At 51.4% G+C, this 24468-nt stretch overlaps 1 protein-coding gene across 10 annotated transcripts in view; it reads right to left on the reverse strand.

Moving 5' to 3' along the window:
* Nucleotides 1-1315: 1315 nt before the first annotated feature.
* The window catches only part of BLTP1 (bridge-like lipid transfer protein family member 1), a 135066-nt gene continuing 111913 nt past the window's right edge, over nucleotides 1316-24468 (reverse strand). For all 10 annotated transcript variants that reach the window (XM_078865107.1, XM_078865099.1, XM_078865106.1 and 7 more), the window contains 3 exons: nucleotides 23377-23511; nucleotides 10539-10707; nucleotides 1316-8658 (listed from right to left, as the gene is read on the reverse strand). In XM_078865107.1, the coding sequence (XP_078721233.1) occupies nucleotides 8427-8658; nucleotides 10539-10707; nucleotides 23377-23511 (536 nt within the window). In that variant the 3' untranslated portion in view covers nucleotides 1316-8426. The remainder of the gene's footprint in view (nucleotides 8659-10538; nucleotides 10708-23376; nucleotides 23512-24468) is intronic.

Genomic DNA, 24468 nt, shown 5'->3' on the forward strand with positions numbered 1-24468 from the left:
GAATGAGTAATGTAGACGATTTGGTGACAGCGAGAGAGCAAAATAAATACTTTAGATTAATTTGAGAGAGGCCTAAAAGGCGGCCGATGTGTCCCTTCGTACACATTAACGCCAGAGCACTGAAATAACAAACACACGCACGCAAAGAGCAATTAAATAAATAAACAAAGATTCCATTTGAGAAGCAGGCGGCACCATGCCCTGGGTCATGCCGACTCGTACAGTGGATCGCTCACTTATGACATCCCTGCAGCGCGTGCACACGCGCGCGAACGAGCACGCGCTCGCACGCGCCCACGTGCTCGCTCGTTGCCATGCAAGTAGGACCGCGATTTATCCCGATAGTTGGGATGGGGGCCACCGTTAGCGACCTCTCCCGCATTTGCGATCTGAAACGATGCTGCGAGAGGGCGTTGGGTGTCAGCAACACGCCCGGCCGCCTCCGTGTTGTTCCCAGTGTTGGTGTTGGCGCAGCGGTGCTTGTTTTAGGCCGAGTTGACCTAGAGATAGTCCAGGACACATTCGGATGTCAATTGGCATGGCCTGGAACAAAGACTGGCTCAACCAGGATTGCAGCAGCAGTGCATCTTATGACACCTCTTCCTTACACACACTCACACGCTCAAGCACACACCACCACCACCACAAATGCACATGCATAGCGGCACGTGGAAATGCATGGACGTGAAAAAATGCACGCACAGCAGTAAGTGCGTACAGACACGCACACATTTTGCCACTGAGACCAACAAACCACCTCACATAAATCAAAGTTATATGAAATAAAAGTGCTGTACAGCACATATAAAAACAACAACCGTGACAAGCTAAGTTCATCATCTGATACACACACACGCACCTCCACCCACACAGAACGAATGCCCATTATCACCTGCAGCAATCTATTCAGCACCACATACTGCCACGTAGACGTCAATTGAAGGACCTGCAGGCAACGATAAGAGGCAAGGCCAAGTCTACCGTTATAGACGTGGAGCTCTTCACCCCTCCCTCAATTGTGTGTCACGATTCGCGTTCAAGATTGGACTCATAATTTTCTGCCTTGTATGTCGCGTCTCATTTGAATGCTCCGCCTTGTGTCGTCTGTCTCGTGTTTACCATCAGCTGAAGAGTGCACGAGTTCAGAGTAATTGATTCTTAGATGCGTGTATCGCGTGTGGGAGAATCAATTTTAATCTACGATTCATCACACAACTACTGCCCAGTCAATTTCCAGACGATGGCAACAGAAACCTTCGTCTGCACTCGCATGCTTGCGTTGGAAATAAATTGATGGGAAAAACAACAGAGCCGCTAATGTCTGAATGTTTTTATTTTCTCAGAAACATTAACACCAAAGATCATAACCACAGGCCCGTATTAATTGCACATTGTATTACAAAACACAAACAATAATGCAGTAGTTAAGCAATGCACCCGTCCGACTAAAAAAGTCACGCAAAGTGGCTTACCCCATTTGAAACAACCAGCAATATCAATTAACAAATACAATTAATCGTAAAAAAGAGATGATTTTTACAAAAGGCTCCATAAGCAGCAAAGTTGACAATTCACATTTGTTTTGTGATGAATGGCGGCTCTGTTTGTTCGCCAGTCGCTATTATTGTTTTGCACGATCACATCACAAGGTTTGGTCTGTTAATAACATGTTAAACATCACGGGACACTGGCCAGCATAGCTATTGCACCGAGCACGCTTGCCAGATCCAAAAAACCTGCCATCCAAAGCCACAGGCGTCACAGCGGTGGTGGCAAGCACTCTCACACACACACCCTCTTACACACTCTCACACTCTCTCACACGCACTCACTCACACACTCCCACACACACTCTCACACCCTCTCACTCTCTGACAATTACACACACAGACTCGCACACACACAGACTCACACACAGTCACTCACTCACTCACACACTCACACCCTCTCTCACTCACACACACTCACACACACTCTCTCACACAATCACACACAGATTCGCACACACAGTCACTCACTCACTCTCACACACACAGACACACACATACTCACACCCTCACTCTCACACACTCTCACACACACTCTCTCACACAATCACACACAGATTCGCACACACAGTCACTCACTCACTCTCACACACACAGACATACACATACTCACACCCTCACTCTCACACACTCTCACACACACTCTCTCACACAATCACACACAGATTCGCACACACAGTCACTCACTCACACTCACTCTCACACACACAGACACACACATACTCACACCCTCACTCTCACACACTCTCACACACACTCTCTCACACAATCACACACAGATTCGCACGCACACACAGTCACTCACTCACACTCACTCTCACACACACAGACACACACATACTCACACACACACTCTCACAGACTCACACTCTCACACACACTCACTCACTCTCACACACACTCTCTCACACAATCACACACAGACTCGCACGCAAACAGAGACTCACACACAGTCACTCACTTACACTCACTCTCACACACACTCTCACACACACAGACACACACACACTCACACACAGACTAACACACTCACTCACATAGACTCACACACACGCACTCTCACATACTCACACCCCCCCCCCCCCCCAAACGTTTTCCTCTCCTCTTGTTCTCTCGCTCTTTCAAATCACCCTCTCTAAATGAGAGAAAACTGACATTGTATTAAAAGTGGGACTAGGATATTGAAATTCTACATTGCGAGCTTATTAGCAGTCCCCGGCAGCACTGTCCCACGCGCATCGGTGTTCTACACATCGGGGTTTATAAAGCAACGCTGTTTCTAAATTAAATAAAGTATCAAGCGTACATCCATGGAAAATAATATCAAAACCATAAAGTATTCAACCACCACCGTAGTCATTGTAGGTAGCATCTTGGCAAAATAAAAATAAATCATTACGGTTTAAAAGCAGAACAATTCCAATGTAATATATTACTGATTAGTTACATGCACAGAAAGGGCAGGGTGCCCCTAACACGAACGCAGCGCTGGTACCGGAGTGTTGTTTATTCCGACTTTCGTGGTAACGCACACACGCACACACACACGTGTGTTTGTGTGCAACTCTAAACAGAATGATGCCAAACACCAACGCCCCCACAAAGTCGCCCAGGAGTTGAGATGACTCATGAGTACATACTACTCGGGGGTGGGGGGTAGGGGGGCATGTAGTTGATGTTAATACGAGTAATATTGTACTCCCAGTTGTCTTGAAGACCGTGACTTGACAATCGCTTACCAAGTCACTTCACCTCTTGCGTTCACACACCAGAGCTGGCCTGTGTTTAGTGCGAGTGGACTTGGCCGTGCCCGACTTTTAGAATAACGTTGTTTTAAAAAAGATATATTAATTCGTGCCCACAACGTAACCTGTCGCGTTATCTCAGGCAAACGCTAAACGCTCAGTCGTGCAAACAAATCAATAAGCAGATACTGTCACACCACGTGGCAGAAAGACACCACGTGGCAGAAGGACCCTTCTGCCACGTGGTGTGTCCCGTCGCTGACACCTCCCTGTGACAGGGCACAGCGCTGCTCGCCTCGGGGCTCATCACGAATTCTGCTCAGTGGAGGTTGACGCACGCCGCTCGCGTCGGCCCCTGTGGGGTCGCCATTGCAGGGCATCTCGTTTAGGTTTCAAATTGAAGAGGCACGCACCAGAACATCTTTCCGACATGCACGCGCAAGCTTACAAATATACAAAAAATAAAACCTCTATTTAATCACGTGCGCATTTTTTTTAAAGAAACCAACTGGTCTGTGATTTAGCTTTTGGATTTGAACAATTTTTGTTAAGGGTCGCGTAAAAGCTGCACGAGGCGTTTTAAAAAAAGACACAACTCAACAGTGGCCAATTGAAACGCACGGGAGTGCACGGCTGAAGCCAGCGTCACTCTGCGATGCCCGCGGGCGAAGTAAACGGCCGCCGAAGGGACGCAAGCGGCGGGTCGTGAACAACACTCCGTGGCCTCCGCGGTGGCTCGGGAGCGCCCTAAAGCCGCGAGTGTCCGCGAGTGGCCGAGCGGGTGACTCGCGGCCGACCCCCAAAGGACCGGTCACCGAGTTCTGAGCGCGTGCCATCGAGCACGCGCTTACGTCTGCGTAACATTTTGACCACGAGTGTGTGAAGTATTGCAAAAGCAAAACGTTGTTGTAGACTGTTGGCCAATGCAGGCTGGATTACAGAAAGGTGGGTGGGGGGGACCCCCTGCTTTCCTTAAATGCGCAACACAATGACAATATGATATTCATGTTTCTACTTGCTCGAGGCTTAAAGCTAAAATTAACAGGGGTAAATGACGTAAACACGTCTATAGGATGGTCCCTCTCTGTTATCCGTGGCTCATTAATTCCCATGTACCTCAGGCTGACGAGTCACCACCCGTGATTAACATTGCTAAAGGCAACATAATCGGTAGAACTATTAGAAAAACAGCAGTAAAACAGTGTTACTAAATCCTACCAAAAACACCCACTTATGAACAAAAAGAAAATATTTAATAAAAAAATATATATACAAGCGAGTTGCAAGTTAATTTCATCACGCACGTTTAGCCTGTGAACATTGCCCTCCGTTAGTGCGCTGTCAGGCACGCGTCGGAACACAGTTCACCACAGAATAAAAGCCAGCGTGTGACCACGCAAGTTGCCCCAATTTTGACCCAAGAGAGCGAATGGCAGCTGAGCCAAGAGGGATCCGTGGAGTAGGATTTCACGAGGATGCCATTTCAATAGCAACGTCGTGTCTGCCTGCCCACTCCGAAACAAGCAGGAGCGAGCATCGGGGTATAATCATATACGTGCAGAGGGTGAAGGAGCAACGCAGGGGTATTGATGACCCTTCAGACGTGCAGACACATGTTGTTCCGCTCGGCAAAATGAAAAGAGGCACCAGGGGCATGGCTCTGCCTCCCCTCCTGCCCCTTTGTGAATCAGCCATCAAACAGAAAATGAATAAAATTCATGCGAGTGTTGTCAACGATTCAACGATATGTGATATAATGACCAAGGTAATGTACGGCGCTGTCACCTGCGTGTGTGTGTATGTAAATATTTCCGTGTTTGTCTTGTTTGGTTTTTGTTCTCGCTGTAGCGCACACCCCTCCCCCCATTCCACCCCTCCATCTAAACAACCACCAAAAGGTTACATTGTGATTTTGTGCCAATTATATAAAATAAAAAACAGCACAGATATTCCAACGCATGTTCACATTTTGGACGCATTGGGATCCGAGTTTAAAAACAACCGAAGCACGAGAGATGATGAATAATGTGCTCGAAGACAGAATAAAATAATGACGCGTTCGCATCATTAGTAAGAACCACAGGTATAAAGAACTCTTTGCACAAGATGCAGGTAAACGCGCACAGCAAGGCAGGCCCTGGGGGAGCTGTGCAAAGTCAGACAGAGAGCGAGAAACCCGACGCAAAAGAAAACCGCAGATTCCCTAACGGCCCATCCCCGTAACGCGAACGTGGAAAATTCAATTGAGCGTCTCGATTACATGCCGATGACACGGGATTCAACACACGGCACCCCGCATAATCAACTCCCTCAGAGTCAGTCACGCCCACAATGCCATCTCGAACATTCCCCGTGCTCCCGTTGGCACTTGTCGATCCCCGCAGCGGACTCGCCCAGGGATGGGGCACTGCCGACGGTTATCTCCAGGGCTCGGCGGCAAGAATCGCACGCTGGCCGAGGTGCGCGTGAAGTTCCCCGACGTGACTTCGGGTGGTACCGTGCGTTGTTCGGCACGATTTCCAAAGTTCAGCTCTAAAGCTTCATCAGGAACTGAATTAAAGGAGCTCACGTTCTCCCTCGATAATTTCAAGTAGAAAACACACCAGAGGGCGACTGAGCGCCTGCACGACAAGCATGCGTACACAAGATGTGAGCGAATCTCACCGCGCACGCATGGCGACATTGATCTATTTGACGGCGCTGCGCCGTTCCAGCGACCACACCGCCCCCGATGCCAGGTTGTGTCGACGCCGTGGCACCGCGGCGAGGGGCGGCCGCGACTGCGGTGAAGGTGGCGGCGGCGACAGTGACAGTGACATTTCTTGTACTTTCTGTGACCGACGGGAAACTGCACGGAATTCAAATCACTTTGCTCCTCGCGTGATGGCGTGACATTTGAGCTTCCGAACTTTGAGCAACAACCTTGAATTCCACTCAACTATATTTACAACTGCACGAGCCACCGGTCAAACAAGAAATATTAATCAACAGTGCAGCGTGGCGGTAAACAACACGAAATGAAAAACAATGGCATCAAGATGTAGCTGCTTGCCAAAAGCAAGGTGCTAACACCGAGGAGTTGATACGAGTGTTCTCACAACCTTCTCCATAAACACAAGGGACAGCGAGCGGGGTTCTAACGGATTATTGGGTTGTTTTAGAACCTGTTATCGCCCTGCTGTTGTGAAAGCATGAGCAGCCTATTTAGGACCACATTAAAAAGTGGCTTTACATTTTTATGGAAATATTCTCTCTAACCGCAGCCAGCCATGAAGGTAAATATTTAGATCAATCACACACACCAATGTCAATATTGAACGCTGCATATGCATACAATTATAAATACATATACCTCCGATTATCATGGTTGGCTACGAAGTCCAACATACATACATACAAACGAATTACAATTCCCTGGTGCGATGACTACACGCACGAATGTAACCATATCCGAGGCTATGTACAACGGTTGATAATCAGCCCGGCGCCACGGAAGTGGCTGAACATTGACTGCGGATCCCTCCGAGCGCAACAGGGGACTTAATCTCAGCTCTACGCCCACGTCGCATCACGCTGGGGCGAGGAAAAGCTGCGGCAGACTGGTGACGAGCCAAAAATCTGCGCATAATCTCCGGGGGGGCGAGCAGCTTAGGTTCTGCGTGGTCACAGCAGGAGAGGCACGGTCACTTGCCCTCCCTCGTGGGTATTTGAGCGAAGCCAAGCGGCTCAATCACGCACGCGACACGTCGGCGCGGATCTGCGGAGCGGACTGGCCCCCGTGTCGTCTGACGTGGCCCGCTGCACACCCTGGCAATGCGGGTCAATGTGGGGGCAACGGCGAGGTGGCAAAGAGCTGATGGCGTGTCCAGGAGGAGGTTGCGGTTCGCGTTCCTACGCTTTTACAGCCTGTGCCTCGGTTGGCCCTCAAATCTGCCCGTGGCAATTAAACGCTTAAAGAGGTGCTCCTGGTACCAATCCGCACGGACATTTGGTCACGCCAAACGTTAAGTGTGCACTCAAATTAGTTAAGCTAGGAATAAAGTAAAACTATGATTGAAATTACACCTAATTTTACTGCGATGGTTTGTGCCAAGTACACAAAAGAGATTTGGCAGGTAGCATCTAAGAATAATGTTTTCTTCTTTACAAGAACAGCATCTTTAATTTTAATTCAACAAATTAACAAATTGCTATGTTTAGAACGGGACAAAGAGTTTACATTAGTTTATATATTAAAACTTTATTTTCTTGTTTTATAGTTTTAATCCAGTTTTACCATGAATTTCACTTTCTTATGTTAGCCTCAACTGTAAATAATTCCGAGCGAGTGTGATTAAAAGCGATAAATAAAGCCGGTGAGGTTACACCACCACTGTGAACACATCTCAGACTCCACAGCCAACTATATAGCACATTCCTCATGTCACCGACAACTACCACAACACATGGGTCATGTTTAATCGTCGCAAAACAAACTTTGTACCTGTTTTTTTCTAAACAGTGATCGCAATCACTGGATGCGGGCATGCCACTGTGGATAACAAACGAATAAATGGATGGTGCAAATAATTGGCTCTCATTTATTTATTTAAGTGCCCACTACCTTTTATCACTAGCTGCAGCCAATACTTTTTTTAATGCAATTTACAAGTTTTACAGTCGCTTGAAGAGATAACAAAACCCACACAGCACAGAAGAGGGAAATGTGTTCTGTGAACGTCTCTGGTTTGTACGCGGTGGGCTCCATTGATAATGCACAGCTTTTCGTACAAAACCGGGATTCGTTTCGAAAGCCATCGCACTCGGACAAAATCTCCCACGACGTGTGGGCCGGCGTGGGAGAGTAGGCCCAAAATGCCCTCGCGAGAGAGGCTCTCTCCAGAGCCGCCTTCTGCGGAGGCCCTTCCGTCAGCAGCGGTGCGAGCAAGCCAACGCAGGGCTGAACCTTTACCGTGACGAGGAAAACGATTACCAACTCGGCACACGCCTAGCGTGGGGTGGGGGGGGGCGGCACGGCACCAGCAGCCACCGCACTCCCCCGCTCCTCCCAGCGATGTCGGTGCGGCTAGGTGGTGGTGGGGGTGGGGGGCGAACGCGAGTCGCCGCGGGCGTGCGGGCGACCGAGCGGGGCAGCTCAGCGCTGGCTCGGGCCGTGCTCGTCCTTGGACGAGGCCTTGCGCTCGCGCTCGTGCTGCAGCGCCAACACAAGGCGCTCGATGAGCACGGAGAGCACCTTGTCGAGCGGGTCCATGACGCCGCGCTGCAGCCACTTGGGGATGGTGGTGCGCGCGTGGTGGAAGCCCAGCTTCTGCAGGATGTAGTCCACGCCCACGGGGTCGATCTTCTGGCCCGTCCACGAGATGAGCCTGGGTGGAGGTCGGGAATTGAGACGTGCGATGGATGCGGGGTACATTCACCGATGCTTAACGCTCGCGACATCACGACCTATAAGGGTGCATTGTTTTGTAATCGTACGTGTTGTTGTTTGGTGAACGATGGATAACTGCAACTGGTATCTGTCGGAGGGAGACTGGTGGTAAACATGTCGGAGTGTGTAGAGTTATTGAAGGTGGATTTTTTTGTTCTGAAGGAAAAAGTTGCACGATAGCAGGGTGAAGTGCTTTTGGAAACCTGAACGTGATAATAACATGCCGAAAAATAACATGTTTTAATTAAGCGATATACATAATATGGCTGTAATATTCACGACAATAATAATAAGGAATGAAGGTCGGCGGCCAAGACTTCAGACAGCAGCAGCTAGAGGTGATAAGACACTCAAAGTACGTAGAACCGTGGAGATGGAGTGACGAAAGAAGTTCATGTTCAGCAGCTAAGTGGCGTTTTCTTTCATTGCGAGAAATGGCGGCAGCTTGAGGAGGCCTTCATCTAGCAGTGGGTAGATCACGGAGGACGATATGTTATTGTCGATAACTTTTGCATGTGACCCGTGCAGCCACAAGAGGCGCTACACTTGCCACAGCCGAACGAAATATGGATCTTGAATCAAATCACAACAACTGAATCGTGACAATTCACTGCAGGGAGGGGGTACGCGGGGTGGTGGGTAAACGTTACATGCATGAGAAGCATACTGCGAGACGCCAGTGGGCTGATTGGGAGTAATGGAAAGAGAAGAAAGGACAGAGGGAGTCCACGATAAATCCAGAGGAAAGGGAGACAGTCGGGTTAAGGGTCAGTGTTAGAAGATGAGATAAGGCAGGCAGGACAGAGGGCAGAGCAAGACAGGAAGCGAGGAGGAGGTGACACAGGGGAGAGAAAGGGCGAGTGCAGCAGAAGAGAAAATAAACCACAGGGAAATGGTAATGGGAGGTTACAGGTAAAGAAGAGAGGGAACGTGGAATGTGGACGAGGTGGGAGGCACAAGGATAATGGCGAGGGTGGCAGAAAAGTGGCGGGAGGGGGGAAAACCTTTAAAACAGGGTTTCTCAAATAGAAAACCACTGCGCCACCGTTATCACTGCCTCGGAAAACATATATATACAGACGACTACTCACCCAGTACACACGGCAGCAGCCTACTACACATTTCTCTGTTCTAAGGCTGTTTTGTGAACAATGTCGCCGAGGTCTTTTCTTGGCCTGTCCTTGTACACCAATGCAAACACGTTTTCATTTCCTTTGTCGCGTTGAATTCCTCGCGTGTTCATTAGTCTCCTCCATTCAACAGGACAATGCATATCCTATACGCCGACACGCAGTCAAAGCAATCTGAGTAACCCTGTGGGAATACTTATTGAGTTGATATTGTATTCACAGTTATCCCCCAATGCTGCCGGGGTGTAACGGTCAGCACACCGGCCTTGCAACCCAGAGGTTGCTTGCTCGATTCCATCTCCCGGAATCTCAGATAATACAAAGGGTAGGTTTATTTACTGCCCCTCCCCTCTGTCTACCGAGCAATATTAATGAGTACGCAGCCGATTAAGTTTAAATTTTCAGTTTATTTATTAGGTGTATAGCCGATGATCCTCACGTGCGGCGGGGTTAAGAGTGGGCACTTCCACCTCTTCCAAGACGTCTGGGCCCGTGTGGACGTATCGGTCAAAACACCTCCTCGAGGGGCTGTGTTGAGCTTCCCACAAGCGAGAGGGCACCGCCCACACCATCAGTGGCGTGAGCGAGCAAATTGTAGAGCTGCATTGTTGAGCTGTAAAATGCCACGGGATGTTTCGCAAGATGCGGCGTCTCAACCCTGCCTCCGCACCCCACCGTCGTCACTCACCTGAGCGATGGCTCCAGCTGCCAGGTGTTGCACACGAACTCGCGGCTGTCCCCGCCCGTTGGGGGGGGCGGGGGCGGCACTTCCTGGCTCGGGGTTCGCTCGGCCGTCTTCGCCGTCGTGGGGCTCCGCTGGCTCCCGCGAGACAGCGAGCCGCGCGTCGTGAACATCGCTGTCGCGTGGGCAAACGAGAAAAAGCAGACAAGTTGACGCACGCACGTGGAGCATGTCACGCTGGCCAAAGCGCTCCCGCTTTTTTGGGAAGCGTTTCGCGAGTGGCATGGAAGCTGATGGGGCAGCTGTCGGGACAAAAAGCAAGTTGACTTTTTGCCTTGGTTTGTGTCTTTAATTTTTGAGCAAACCCTTTTGAAAAATCTTCTCGGTGACACTGCGTTGCAAGTCGTGCACAAACGCAACTTTTGCAAATAGCGCTGCCTTAAAAGGAAAAATGTAGAATGTATCACTCTATTATAAAAACGAATAGGTGAAGTCGCTGATAGCAGTGCAACATTGTGCTGCAGGTTCGCTCAAATTGCATAATCATTATGAGCATGCCCCCAGCCCCATTGTGGACCAACAGACGGATGGAGCTAATGCCTTCATTGTGTAATAAACGACTGGACCACGATGTCTGGCTCAGTGTCCTTTATTCGGTTCGTGCTGTACACCCACACGGCTGTCTTTACTCTGTAGCTTCTCCACGGTGCTGACTCCAATGTCGGCCCGATCCACAACAGCAGCCCCGCTGCTGTTTCTCTCACACAGCCCCCCTTGGCTGTACTCGCTGCAACTCCTCTCTCTCCACAGCTCTGACAGCCTCGTGCTGTCTCCCTCTCTCCCTCCGCAGCTCTGACAGCCTCGTGCTGTCTCTCTCTCTCTCCGCAGCTCCTCCTGGCAGCCACACCGCTGCCTCTAACACGCAGCCCTTCTGGCTGTCTCCCCTCTGCAGCTGCACACCACTCCGCCGCTTCCTCTTGTCTTCGGGGTTGGCTCCCGATGGCCGTCGGCGCCCCCCCCTCTTCTCACTCGCCCGCGTGGCCTCACTCTTTTCCACTCACACCCCGACTGACTCCCCCCTTCCGGTTTACCCGCTTAAGGACCCGAACCTTCAACCCACGTCACATGACTCCACCCCCCGTGACGTCACATCCGGAAGGTCGCTTACGCCCGCATTACACCACCCTCCCCCGTAGAAAAATCCCAGCCGACCTCGGCTGACCAATAGCAAATCGTAATGCGGCGAACCGAGCTTCCCCCCCTAAAGGACACTAAGCATACAATGTAACAGCAAGAACAACAACAACAACGCAATTAACATCAACGAACGTACAAAAAGCATGCAATAAATACAACTGTAAGAAAAAAAAAATAATAACAAGACAGCAACAATCAACGAAACGTAAGCGATTTGGAACGTGTGCGGGTCGCCGGCCCGTCCCGGACGGTCGGCGGCCCACTCGCAGAACGGGAACGCGATGAAAGTCGAGGAATGACAGGGGGTAATCCCCCTGTCGCAGCTGGAAGTCCACCGACGTCCCGTGTCCCTAAAGAGTTAGTCTTGGGCTTGTCCTGTGACCGTGCCCGCAGCTGGGTCGGAAGGGCTGCAGGGCTCGAAGGTCCCGCAGACCTGGCAGGCGTCCTCCGAGCAGGGCCCCTCGTCCCCCGCAATGTCACGGCCGGCCTGTCTGGAACAGGTACGACAGGCGCTCTAGCAAGATCAATGGACGCAGGCGGGGAAGAGTCAGCAGCAACAGACCCCGGCAAGGCAACATTGGGGGATGACGCATCATGTAAGGGAGCAACATATGGTTTCAAGCGCGACGTATGCACAACCCAGCGACGAGACCCAATCTGGACGCGTGCTGACTGTGGGTTGGGAACCGCAATGAGGCGTACGGGACCATGCCAGGGTTTGTGCAATTTCGGCGAGGTCCCCGGACGTACCTGTGGACAATGAAGCCAGGCTAGGTCCCCAACCTTCCAAGGGCACTCCCCCTCAGACCGTCGCGCATATCGCTCGTTCCGGGCCTGGGCTTTGGCCGTAGCCACGCGGGCATTCTCCCGCGCCTCCGTGACTCGGCGAACCGTGTCCTGAATGTATTCAGGAAGTGGTTTACGAGGTCCCTTCACCCCAGTTCCCAATTGCACATCCACCGGCGGCACGTTTTCCCGACCATACATAAGGTAAAACGGCGAATATCCTGTAGCCGCATGAGGCGTCATCCTGTACGCCGAAAGCACCCCGGGGATGTGCAGATCCCAATCTGATTGTTGTTCACTCACGGTATGGCAAAGCATGGCAGACAATGTCCTGTTCAGCCGTTCAACCATACCATCCGTCTGCGGATGGTATGGGGATGTCCGTACTTTCTTAGTCCCAAGGCCCGCGCACACTTCCGCCAATAATTTAGAAGAGAAATTCCTGCCCTGGTCCGTGAGGAGTCTCTCAGGCGCCCCCTTATCCATAATATACCCAAACAAAAAGGCGTCGGTAATGGCCGCGGCCGACTGATCGGGCAACGGCCAGGCCATCGGCCAACGGGAGAGGTACTCAACCCCTACCAGCAAATATTTATTACCCCTCGCCGATGGTGGAAAAGGTCCCAATATGTCCAGTGCCACCAATTCATTGACTCGAGACACCTGAATCGACTGGAGAGGCGGCACGTAAGGATGTTTCGGCGGCTTACGTCGTGCACACGCAGGGCACGCGCGCACGTGCCCTACGACATCTGTCGCCATGCCGTGCCAAAAATAATGACGTTGCAACGTCAACAAGGTCTTCTGCACCCCTAAATGTAAGAGAGTGTCACAATGGAGGGTTCTAATCAACTCGAATCGCAAGGACGTTGGTACCACCAGGCGCCAACGTTCCTGGAACCCCTCCCGCCACATAAGCAGACCATCTCGGAGAGCGGTTTGCGGCCCCATAGCCGTACTCGGACTCCCATTGTCCCTAGCAGACCGCTTCCGCAAGGACACCAATGACTCATCCATCATCTGTTCCCGGATCCAGACAGACCGCGGCAGATTCAAAACCCCGTCAGCCGGTCCCGGTTCCATCGGAGTGTCCGACTTCTCGACGGCCAACGTAAGCGGCTGAGGGGGGTTTGGAATCGGCGAACACCTATGCGTCCCCGACTCACATTTACAAGGGGCGCGCCGCGGTAATCTGGAAAGTGCGTCAGCGTTCGCATGGCGCACTCCCTTCCGATGTTGAATTTGGAAGGAAAATTCCTGTAGCGTGTCCAACCAACGTGCCAACTGTCCGGATGGCTGGTCAATTTTAAGGGCATATTGCAAGGCCGCATGATCCGTACGCACAATAAAAGAACGACCGTAGAGGTATGGTCGAAATTGCCGTAGGAAAAAAACAACCGCCAATAGTTCTCTGCGAGTGACACAGTAGCGGGTTTCCGCAGGAGACAAGACTCGGCTACCATACGCCACGACACGCTCTACACCCCCTTTAGACTGTGATAACACCGCCCCAATACCTGTGTCACTCGCGTCCGTATCAAGAATGAATGGGTGATCGAAATCGGGATAATCCAATGTTGGGGCCGTGGCCAATAGATCACGCAGACTCCGAAAGGCCGCCTCCTCCGGCTGTCCCCAAACAAACTTCCGTCCTTTACCCGTAAGGAGATGCAAGGGCCTCGCAATCGTCGCAAAACCCGGCACAAATCTTCGGTAATACGAGGCAAATCCCAAAAACCGCCGAACATCCCCCACGGTGGCCGGAGTCGGCCAATCCCGGACGCACGTCGTCTTTTCCGGATCCGTGGACACTCCCTCAGCACTCACAATGTGCCCCAAATAGCGGACGGACCGTTGCAGTAGGTGACATTTCTTTGGTTTGAATTTCAATTTGGCAGAACGCATCCTCGTGAACACTGTCTCCAGCCGCGTCAAATGTTCATCAAATGTGCGGCTGAAGACAATAATATCGTCCAAATATATAAGACACGTCTCCCACTGCAACCCCGTCAAAACGAGCTCCATCAATCTTTGAAATGTAGCAGGGGCCGCATTCAATCCCATCGGGAGACAGTTGAATTGAAATAACCCCTGCGGCGTACGGAATGCGGTTTTCTCCCGTGAGGACTCGTCAAGGGGAAGCTGCCAAAATCCCGAAGAGAGGTCCAGTGTGGAAAAGAACTTAGCCCCCGACAATGCGTCGAGGGAGTCATCCATACGCGGCAGGGGGTACGCATCTGCCACCGATATCTTATTCAATTTGCGGAAATCAACACAAAATCGCAATTTGCCATCCTTCTTCTTAACCAAGACGACTGGAGCGCCCCATGGGCTGTTAGATGGCGATATAATGTCCGCAGCCAACATGTCTTCCACTGCCCCCCGTACGTGTTCTCGCTCCGCAGGACTCATCCGATGCGAATTTAATCGAATAGGGGCAGCATCGCCCGTCTCAATGTGATGGTAAAGCAACGAAGTGCGGCCCAAATCCAAATCATCGGAGCTGAACACATCGGAATATGTCAACAACAATTTACGCAGCGCACCACGTTGCTCCATGGACAGGGAAGAATTTCCGTCACATAATTGAGCAACCCAACGATCATCCGAACTCCTTGGCTCGGAAACCCCAGCAACAACTCCCCGGCTATGTGGACAATCATGGGTCGCAAACGCCGTAGTGGCATGTGCCACAACCGTACCGGCCGGGACACAGACGTTTTCTCCCCCCGCATTAAGCACCTGTAAAAACGGTAATTGATCCAGCCGGACGATGGTCTGTGCCCCCACTAACGCCAACCCGGTTGTTATCGTGGCGGACGGTGACAACAAGACCCCTACTGCTCCTAGCCGATCAGGCAGGGGCTTCCGATACCGCAAGGGTATAAGCATCTGTGTACCAGGTGGGATGTCCACAGATGCGACGGACAGCGCCTGCACTTGTACGGCCGAAGCAGGTCGCCCCCAGGGCGACGGCAGAAACGAGATTTGACGGCCCCCCGGCAATTCAATACAATTCTCATTGATTTTGATCAAAATGGGCATCTTAGCTAAAAAATCGGTGCCTAACAAACAAGGAACCGCCAAAGTTCTCGATATCAACACAACACCCGAGGCCGACACATCCCCAATAGATATCTTAGCATCCACCTGACCCACGATACCCATGCTACCCCCGTTCGCAGCGACGCACGACCCATAAACCGGACGCACAGCCCCCGGCGGGATGCCCAACAGATGGAAAATGACATCCGAAATAATAGTCGCAGACGCGCCGGAGTCGACCAAAATGCGTACGTCCACCCCTTGTATAGACCCCGGTACAGTGGACGAGCCCGTAGCGGCCGCGACGACTCTCCGTGCCAACTTGCGCCACTGCGTGACCGAGCGACAAGGCCCCGTCGAAGGGCATGCTTTAACCACAACGTTAGGATGGCGCAACGACGGTGATGGGTGAGGTGTAAAGCCTTGCCGAGTGTCTGGTGCGTGCCGACATGCCTGTTTCGGAGGATCTTTAGCCGACTTGACCGGTGCCGAGGCCTCCTGCTGCGGCGGAGCCGGGAAGCGGGCCCAGCAGTCTCTGGCGTAGTGGCCCCTACGCCCGCAGCGGAAACATTCGGCCTCGTTGCGCCGAAGCGCAGGCCTCGCCTCCTGACGGCCCCGTTCTGGTAGCGCCGCGCGCGGTCTCGGCCCGCCGCGTCCCGTCCATGGAGCGGAGGCGGCAGTCAGTCGTTGAGGGCCCCGGTCATCCGGAACATAGACAGCCTGCGCAGGGTTCCACCCCAGCGCATCCCCTTCTTTGACGGGCCCCCCCGTCCACGCCGTCACTTGTTTCCAGCGACGGAGGTTGAATTGCGCATCGAGACACTTAGCAGCCGTCCGGGAAGTTAGCTTCTCATGCCCACACACAGGCATGGGGATCCCTAGATCCCGAGACAGCTCCAACATTTTCCCTAATATGAGAGGCTCGAGCAGGTCCTGTGGCGTCTCAGGATAAGCTGCCATGGCCAGCTCCAGCACCGCACCCCTGAACGCCACGGGCGACTCCTCTGGTGCTCGTTGTCGTTGAGCGAATCGCCGATGCGCATCATCTGGTGGCTCATAAGCATCGGCCATTTCTTGAAAAACACCACATAAAGTTGCCTTCTTATCGGTCGTTATGGAACGGAAGAATCGGACAGATTCGTCGTCCAGGAGAGTCGGCAACACCTCCAAAGCCTCCGCATCGGTCCATCTTGCTGTGCGTACCGCCGCCAAGAAGCGGCAGGCGAACGCGCTCCAGTCCCCACCGACGGAAAATTCTTTAACCGTTGTAAGGTGGCGACTCCGACTCCTCTTCCCGCCGTCTTCCAATGGTGGTGGTTGTGATGGCAAATTCAAAATGGCGTCGGCCCGCGGCGTGGCCAAGATGGCGGTTTGGCGCCACGGAGCGCGCAAAATGGCGGCCTCTTGCCGCGTGGGCAATGGCGGCGGCAGGACAGGCAACGTGGCGGCCCGCGGAGCACCAATTGCATCATCCATCGTCCCTGGCGCGACGAGATGGCATAGATGCGCCAGGACGTCCTTAAGTGCCTCCAGTTGTACCGCCATCGCTTGCCATCGTTGATCCGCGTCTGATGATGTCGACGGACCCGCCACCGCGCCAACATCCTCCACTCCCGTTCCCGTGGTCGCCTCAGCCGGGCTCTCCTCCACCACCCCAACAGGATCCGTGGTTGGAGGGAGTTCGTCGTCGTCGGACGAAGAAGCCGATGCAGGCGCCGGATTAACTTTCTTCCTCACTTGTTTCGACATGCCGTTGCACTTCCGACACCAGTGTAATAAACGACTGGACCACGATGTCTGGCTCAGTGTCCTTTATTCGGTTCGTGCTGTACACCCACACGGCTGTCTTTACTCTGTAGCTTCTCCACGGTGCTGACTCCAATGTCGGCCCGATCCACAACAGCAGCCCCGCTGCTGTTTCTCTCACACAGCCCCCCTTGGCTGTACTCGCTGCAACTCCTCTCTCCACAGCTCTGACAGCCTCGTGCTGTCTCTCTCTCTCTCCGCAGCTCCTCCTGGCAGCCACACCGCTGCCTCTAACACGCAGCCCTTCTGGCTGTCTCCTCTGCAGCTGCACACCACTCCGCCGCTTCCTCTTGTCTTCGGGGTTGGCTCCCGATGGCCGTCGGCGCCCCCCCCTCTTCTCACTCGCCCGCGTGGCCTCACTCTTTTCCGCTCACACCCCGACTGACTCCCCCCTTCCGGTTTACCCGCTTAAGGACCCGAACCTTCCACCCACGTCACATGACTCCACCCCCCGTGACGTCACATCCGGAAGGTCGCTTACGCCCGCATTACAATTGTAAAGCGTTAAAAACGTTGGCTGGGTGCCGAGGCTCTCCACTGCAGAACAACTCAGTGGGGGCCATCTCTCCGCTGGTCAACGATGGCAGGCAAAGATCCACGGTGCTGGTGCGAACTGCGTGATTTATCCGAGTGGTGGACCACAATGCACCTCTTCAGGAAATTCTGACGATTTTGCATAATACAAAAAAGACTGCGTGCTTTTTACACGTTTCGCTTGAGTTTGTGTCAACTCACGGCTTTTCGGGCCTGCCTATTATTCTGTTGATGGGTATTTCTCATCGTTTACAAAAGCGATTGCCCAGCAGTGCTAGCCGACATCTCAGTTGGGGTTGACTCGGCTCCACGTTCCTCCAGGAGGTCAACGGTGGTCATCCCATAGACAGACTGGTCCCTGCCATGGAAATGTAGAATTTGACATAGGAACTCTGGGTCACCAATGGAGACATGTGCACATCCCCATTGCTTGTTTAAGGTAAAGAGGTAATCTTCATCTAAGGAGGGCCGAGAGAAGGCGGAGACTGAAAGTTTCTCTTCCAAGGGAGACGAGGGTCATGATAGGAAGACCGTAAAGATCTGATTAAAAAAAAAAGTAAAAAAAACCCATCAGAGCCAATCCGTCATCCATATACAAACAAAACCATTACATCACATGTAACATTGAACAGGAAGACGCTCCAAATGATTTTTTAAGTGATTTACTTGACACATTTACCGATAATGTGGAATGAGATGCAATACCTTCCTCTGGTGACCATTCAAAACGGTGAGCAAATGATCGATATTGCATGACAGTAGCTCATGGCAAGGTTAGACGTTGTAAGGACACGCATTTCTACGTAGGGAAATCAAATGAATGCTTGCACTACACCGGTAACTTGTTGAGAGAGAAAAAAATGTATATTATCTTCCTATCTATCCACGTGGCAGGTTATCCTATACAAACCAGCACAAAACGAAGCACAAATGCACAGGAGGCAGCATGGCCAAAATGCTGGCAATTTGACTGCAGCGAGACATCAAGAGCCCATGGCTTAACGTGCTCAATCTCAGCGCCACCCGCTTATACGAGCACCAGATCCCAACAGCAGACATTTCGGCTACTCCCGGTGCAGCCGTTTCTGAAGCCTTGTAACCTTGCCAGAGCACACTATCGCAAGGTCACGGCTCCTCCCTGTGTGTCTGGGGAGAAGAAATCGCATCAGCCTTTCAAAAGGGGACATTTTCAGACACAAGCAGATCTGAATTAATAATAATAAAAGGCCAAGTGCCCCCCTTACATTATCTGGTGACCTGAACGTGAAGGACGTTGAAGCGATCAGAGGAACGGCAGAAATCAAGCAGAGATAGATATAGTTTGAAACAAAAGGCCATCCTGCCATGTTCTATTATAAAAATGTGTTCTCTTCAAACTCAAGTGTCCACCTTGGCACTGAGGCACAGACTGTACCACCAAGTCGATAAAAGCATCCATCTCCACTATTCCGCATTGTGAATGTCATAAACCCGAATCTCAAACCCTTTCTTTACTAAAACGAGGTGCAAAGTTGCTCTCAAGGATCTCTGCCCCTGCAGGTTCAGGGACTGAAAGTTCCTTAGTCACCCGTGAGCGAGCGAGTGCAGTGTGCATCTGTGTAACTGTAGCGGTGGCATCCTTAGTCACCCATGAGCGAGGGCGTGCAGTGTGCATTTGTGTAACTGTAGAGGTGGCATCCTTAGTCACCCGTGTGCCAGCGAGTGCAGTCTGCATCTGTGTAACTGTAGCGGTGGCATCCTTAGTCACCCGTGTGCCAGCGAGTGCAGTGTGCATCTGTGTAACTGTAGAGGTGGCATCGTTAGTCACCCGTGTGTGAGCGAGTGCAGTGTGCATCTGTGTAACTGTAGTGCTGGCATCCTTAGTCACCCGTGTGCCAGCGAGTGCAGTGTGCATCTGTGCAACTGTAGCGGTGGCATCCTTAGTCATCCGTGTGTGAGCGCGTGCAGTGTGCATCTGTGTAACTGTAGTGCTGGCATCCTTAGTCACCCGTGTGCCAGCGAGTGCAGTGTGCATCTGTGTAACTGTAGCGGTGGCATCCTTAGTCACCCGTGTGTGAGCGAGTGCAGTGTGCATCTGTGTAACTGTAGCGGTGGCATCCTTAGTCACCCGTGTGCCAGCGAGTGCAGTGTGCATCTGTGTAACTGTAGCGGTGGCATCCTTAGTCACCCGTGTGTGAGCGCGTGCAGTGTGCATCTGTGTAACTGTAGCGGTGGCATCGTTAGTCACCCGTGTGTGAGCGCGTGCAGTGTGCATCTGTGTAACTGTAGCGGTGGCATCCTTAGTCACCCGTGTGCCAGCGAGTGCAGTGTGCATCTGTGTAACTGTAGCGGTGGCATCCTTAGTCACCCGTGTGTGAGCGCGTGCAGTGTGCATCTGTGTAACTGTAGCGGTGGCATCCTTAGTCACCCGTGTGCCAGCGAGTGCAGTGTACATCTGTGTAACTGTAGCGGTGGCATCCTTAGTCACCCGTGTGCCAGCGAGTGCAGTGTGCATCTGTGTAACTGTAGCGGTGGCATCCTTAGTCACCCGTGTGCCAGCGAGTGCAGTGTGCATCTGTGTAACTGTAGCGGTGGCATCCTTAGTCACCCGTGTGTGAGCGCGTGCAGTGTGCATCTGTGTAACTGTAGCGGTGGCATCCTTAGTCACCCGTGTGTGAGCGCGTGCAGTGTGCATCTGTGTAACTGTAGCGGTGACATCGTGCGGCGTGCAAGTAACTATGATCCTGGCGACACAAGCTTGATTCCCAGGTGCACGAAAGTACGTCCACAACAGGGGTCTTTGCCGTTGTATTACGGAGGTTGATATTGGAGTGATTACCGGCTCGTCACCTTGCGGTGGCCAATTCACACACAGAATCAGAATCTTTATTTAGACGGCAGGAGGAATCCGATGAGCTGCAAAGCTGTTTTTTTCCGCAGATGCCCAGTAGGGGCGGGTCATAAAGTTACAACAAACGATACAAAAACACAATAGGAGTGCAAAGTACATAGCCAAGGGACTCCCCTAGATTCCATACACGTTACAACGGTGTGGTCAACATGAGCACTGGGAAATTAAAGGTGGCTTGGCATGAGTGGTGCTGACCACACAACCCTGTTACAAGGGTGTTGAACTGTTCTAACGAGTACTCACTAAAGGCAGTTTATAGGGCTGGGTAATAAACTGTGAAGAATAGCCTATAAGGCTAAGTGGAATGGAGGTTGCCTGCACACCGTATAAATGTGGACAGGAGTATGAGTGTGTGTGTGTATTTATGTACATGCGTAGATGTGTGCACGTCTGTATATATTTGGATCGAGAAAGTAAATGTCACACGTCCACAAACAAATCTGCTGCGCAACGACCAAAACTCTCGCGAAATGTTCATTCAAAAAGGTCATCAAAGCATTCGCAACCAGAACACAAAATAAATGGCCCTCAAGAGTTTGAAGTTTAACATGCATGGAACAAAAAATTTAAGATGCTTAAAGGCATCTCCACACTTTTTAATAACCACTTAGGCTATGGTCTTACCTAGTGGTGCTGGGATTTATGATAATGCCCTCATTGCTCGCATAAACAATGCGGATGTGGTGCCAGTGCGGAAATGAGGTCTCGTACCGCGTCAGACCTTTTTGCTGTGCTGCTCTGTTGTGAATTAATGATCTGCTGCTTTGACGGAATGGCAATCGGCCTGCTGGCACAAACTCCCCGCTGTTCTCCACAGTCTATTACCTGGTGCAGTATTGGATGCAAGTTTTCAGGACTCGGGAATCAATGCATTTGGAACAGACATATCTCAAAACTCTTAAGTGGAGAACAACCGCAAGGTATGTTGCTGATTTGTGAGCGTTTTCCAGAGAGTTACTCCTCATGTCAAGCCAATCTAGTGGGACCAATTCTCGCGTTGACAAACGTTCCCCTTTGTCCGATTTTTGGCGAAAAGTTTCGATACGTCATCGCCAACAGAGATGACAAGGCAATATGGTTTTGGCCATTTCGCCAAGAAGCGGAACGTTTCTCTCACGATGTTCACCTGTGACAATAATAACAAGAATGATGAGAATCATTTAAAAGCCTTTTGTAAATCGACTGCTCTATTAAGTCGCATAAAAGCCGTGTCGAGCTGCTGTAGAGGAGGATGGTGAGCAGGGCAGGTGCAGATCGTAGCCGCAGCTGACGAAGGCCATGGCCAGGAATGACGCCAGGTTCACAGCGCAGCGTGCTAACCAATGTACCACCACGTACCTCGGGTGTGTGCTAATTACCACGCATGCCACCCTTATCTGTGATATGTTTTCAAAATATACTTTCGGAATGTTTTTTTTTTATGGAGGTGGCCATAAACCTTTTCGCACTTTTTTTCACGAAAACTTGAAGCATCTCACGGCGATTTCGGTGGGAACCTAATTAGCACGGATATTTAGGTGCAGCTTAACACGCGAGTAATGTGAGATGTGACGCAGAAGATGTTAATTTAAGAGAGTTGCAAAGCATAAGGGTGAAGAATGAACGAATGACCACGAGTGATGGACACTTTTAAAATTACATGTGATGAGATACGAAGGCATTTTTTTTGCACAAAAATATATTAGCTGGGCCATCCTATGAGGAATGCTACTGTTTTCATAAGTATATTCAAAATTAATCATAACTCGGGTGGGTCAAATCTCGCAGAGCTTTGAATACGGTGCAGTAAAGTCCGATGCAATATGACTCACTTTAAAATCAACGGATAGCTCAGACACTCACATTTCCAAACGCCACAGTTAGAAGACAAAAAAACCTCACGTAGAAAATATGGATTTTAAGGCAGTCCCGCTAAGTCTTCACCAGCGTGCGCACCCTCTTGCCAATGGAAAGCACACTAAACGTTATATAGAGCAGCTATGGTGCACACACATTTAAAATATAACACTATTACCCTCACACTGAATGATGAAACCATGCAAACTGATTTACATGTTGCTGATAGTCTAACAACAAAGCATTGCGAGTTTCATTAACAAATTACTTTATCCGGCAAAAGGAATCTGGTCCCTTTGCTTCGGGTCACTGCCGTTTCTTCTCTAAACTGTACGTCCATCCCTGGCAACGACGGTGGCTGGTTGGGTCACGGAGAGCCGAAACAGCATCACTCAGACCCTGGGTTCAAATCTCGGAAGCATCCCAGGGAGTCGATGGTCTCAGCCGAGTCACTTGTGACTGAACACAAAGTCCACCAAACAGCGTGTTTAACTTAACGATAGATCTCGCTCCGAGAAAAAAAAACCAGAACATCGGTTTGAGCAGCATGCGGCCACAGAACACCACAGCACGTGGCAGAGTGCAATGCGCGCGGTGTGGGCAAGGGATCACTTTACGAGATCTCAGAGCTGGTCCTGCGGGACACCAACTTCCACGGCTTATTTTATAACATGGGCGGCGCTGGTCTGCGCAAGGTGCGATGGGACTCCCGATCTCAGGGCAAGACGCCGGGTAAGACGGCCGTGATACCTTTCTCCTTCTCCTTGAGGTAAGCGGAGACGAGGTCGTGCAGGAACATGATGAGCTCGGCGTCCATCGTCACGCAGATGTGGTCGCGGAACTCCGTCACAACGCTGCACTCCACCTTCGGCTTCCGTGATGCATCTGAATAAAAAAAAACGCGGGGGGTGCAAAAAAAAGACACGTCGAATTCAGAGGAGGCTGTTGATTAAACTTGACTTTCCACAACCAGCTTTAAGTATGTCAGAGGCATGTCAGAGCCACAACTGGGCTGCTTCGTGTTGCCATCGACGATGCGGTGACATCCTTTCTGTCACCACTGCCTCCTGACTTCAACCCTGTTCATTCTCCCTGCCCATGGCAGCTGAGTGAAGACCCTGGGAGGGTGCACGTTCATTGAGTAGCGATGTAAGCAAGACCAGGTGAGTAGCACTCCGTAGATATAAAAAAAAAATTTCAAATCACGATTAAATGCAACAATTAGGTGGTATATCATGCGTTAAACATCAAAATTATGTGCAAAACTACTAATGTCTTGCTTTTCAAATCTCACTGCTCATTGACTAAATGAGGTGGTACCGTCAAGGCCACACAACAGTGACCATTGATGTCATCAGGCAGCCTCGGTGCCTGGGGTTATTTCACTCGTACCTCTTTTCCACTAGACAACTGAGCCACGCCAGGGCCGTACAGTGCCAGCACGGCGCGGCTCTCGAGAGCCGCAGTTGTTTTTCTGCTGCAGAACCCAAGTTGCGTTGCTGGCATCACACGCAACCAACGTGACATCAGCACCAGACGTTAAAGTGCACCGACTGACACAGAGCACGAAACAAAATGATTATGAACCCCGCCTATGGCCCTGCCTGGTCCCGAGCCAGACTCAAACGGCTTGCGAGACAAGCACAGCGTGGCTCGGTTCCGGCTCGGCTCGACAAATAGCCAGTGGAAAAACTACCCGTACCGTGAGGGCTCTGCTCTGGCCGAGCTAGCTTGTGCGAGTGGAAAAGCGATATTGCTGAGCACAGCTGTTCGTACGACAAGTCCACTCATCAAGTCAAGAAAACAGGTAGGCCCGTGGCACAGCACTGGCCTGGAATGGCT

The sequence above is a fragment of the Lampetra fluviatilis genome, chromosome 19 (genome assembly GCF_964198595.1).
Source record: "Lampetra fluviatilis chromosome 19, kcLamFluv1.1, whole genome shotgun sequence".
Lineage (NCBI taxonomy): Eukaryota > Metazoa > Chordata > Hyperoartia > Petromyzontiformes > Petromyzontidae > Lampetra > Lampetra fluviatilis.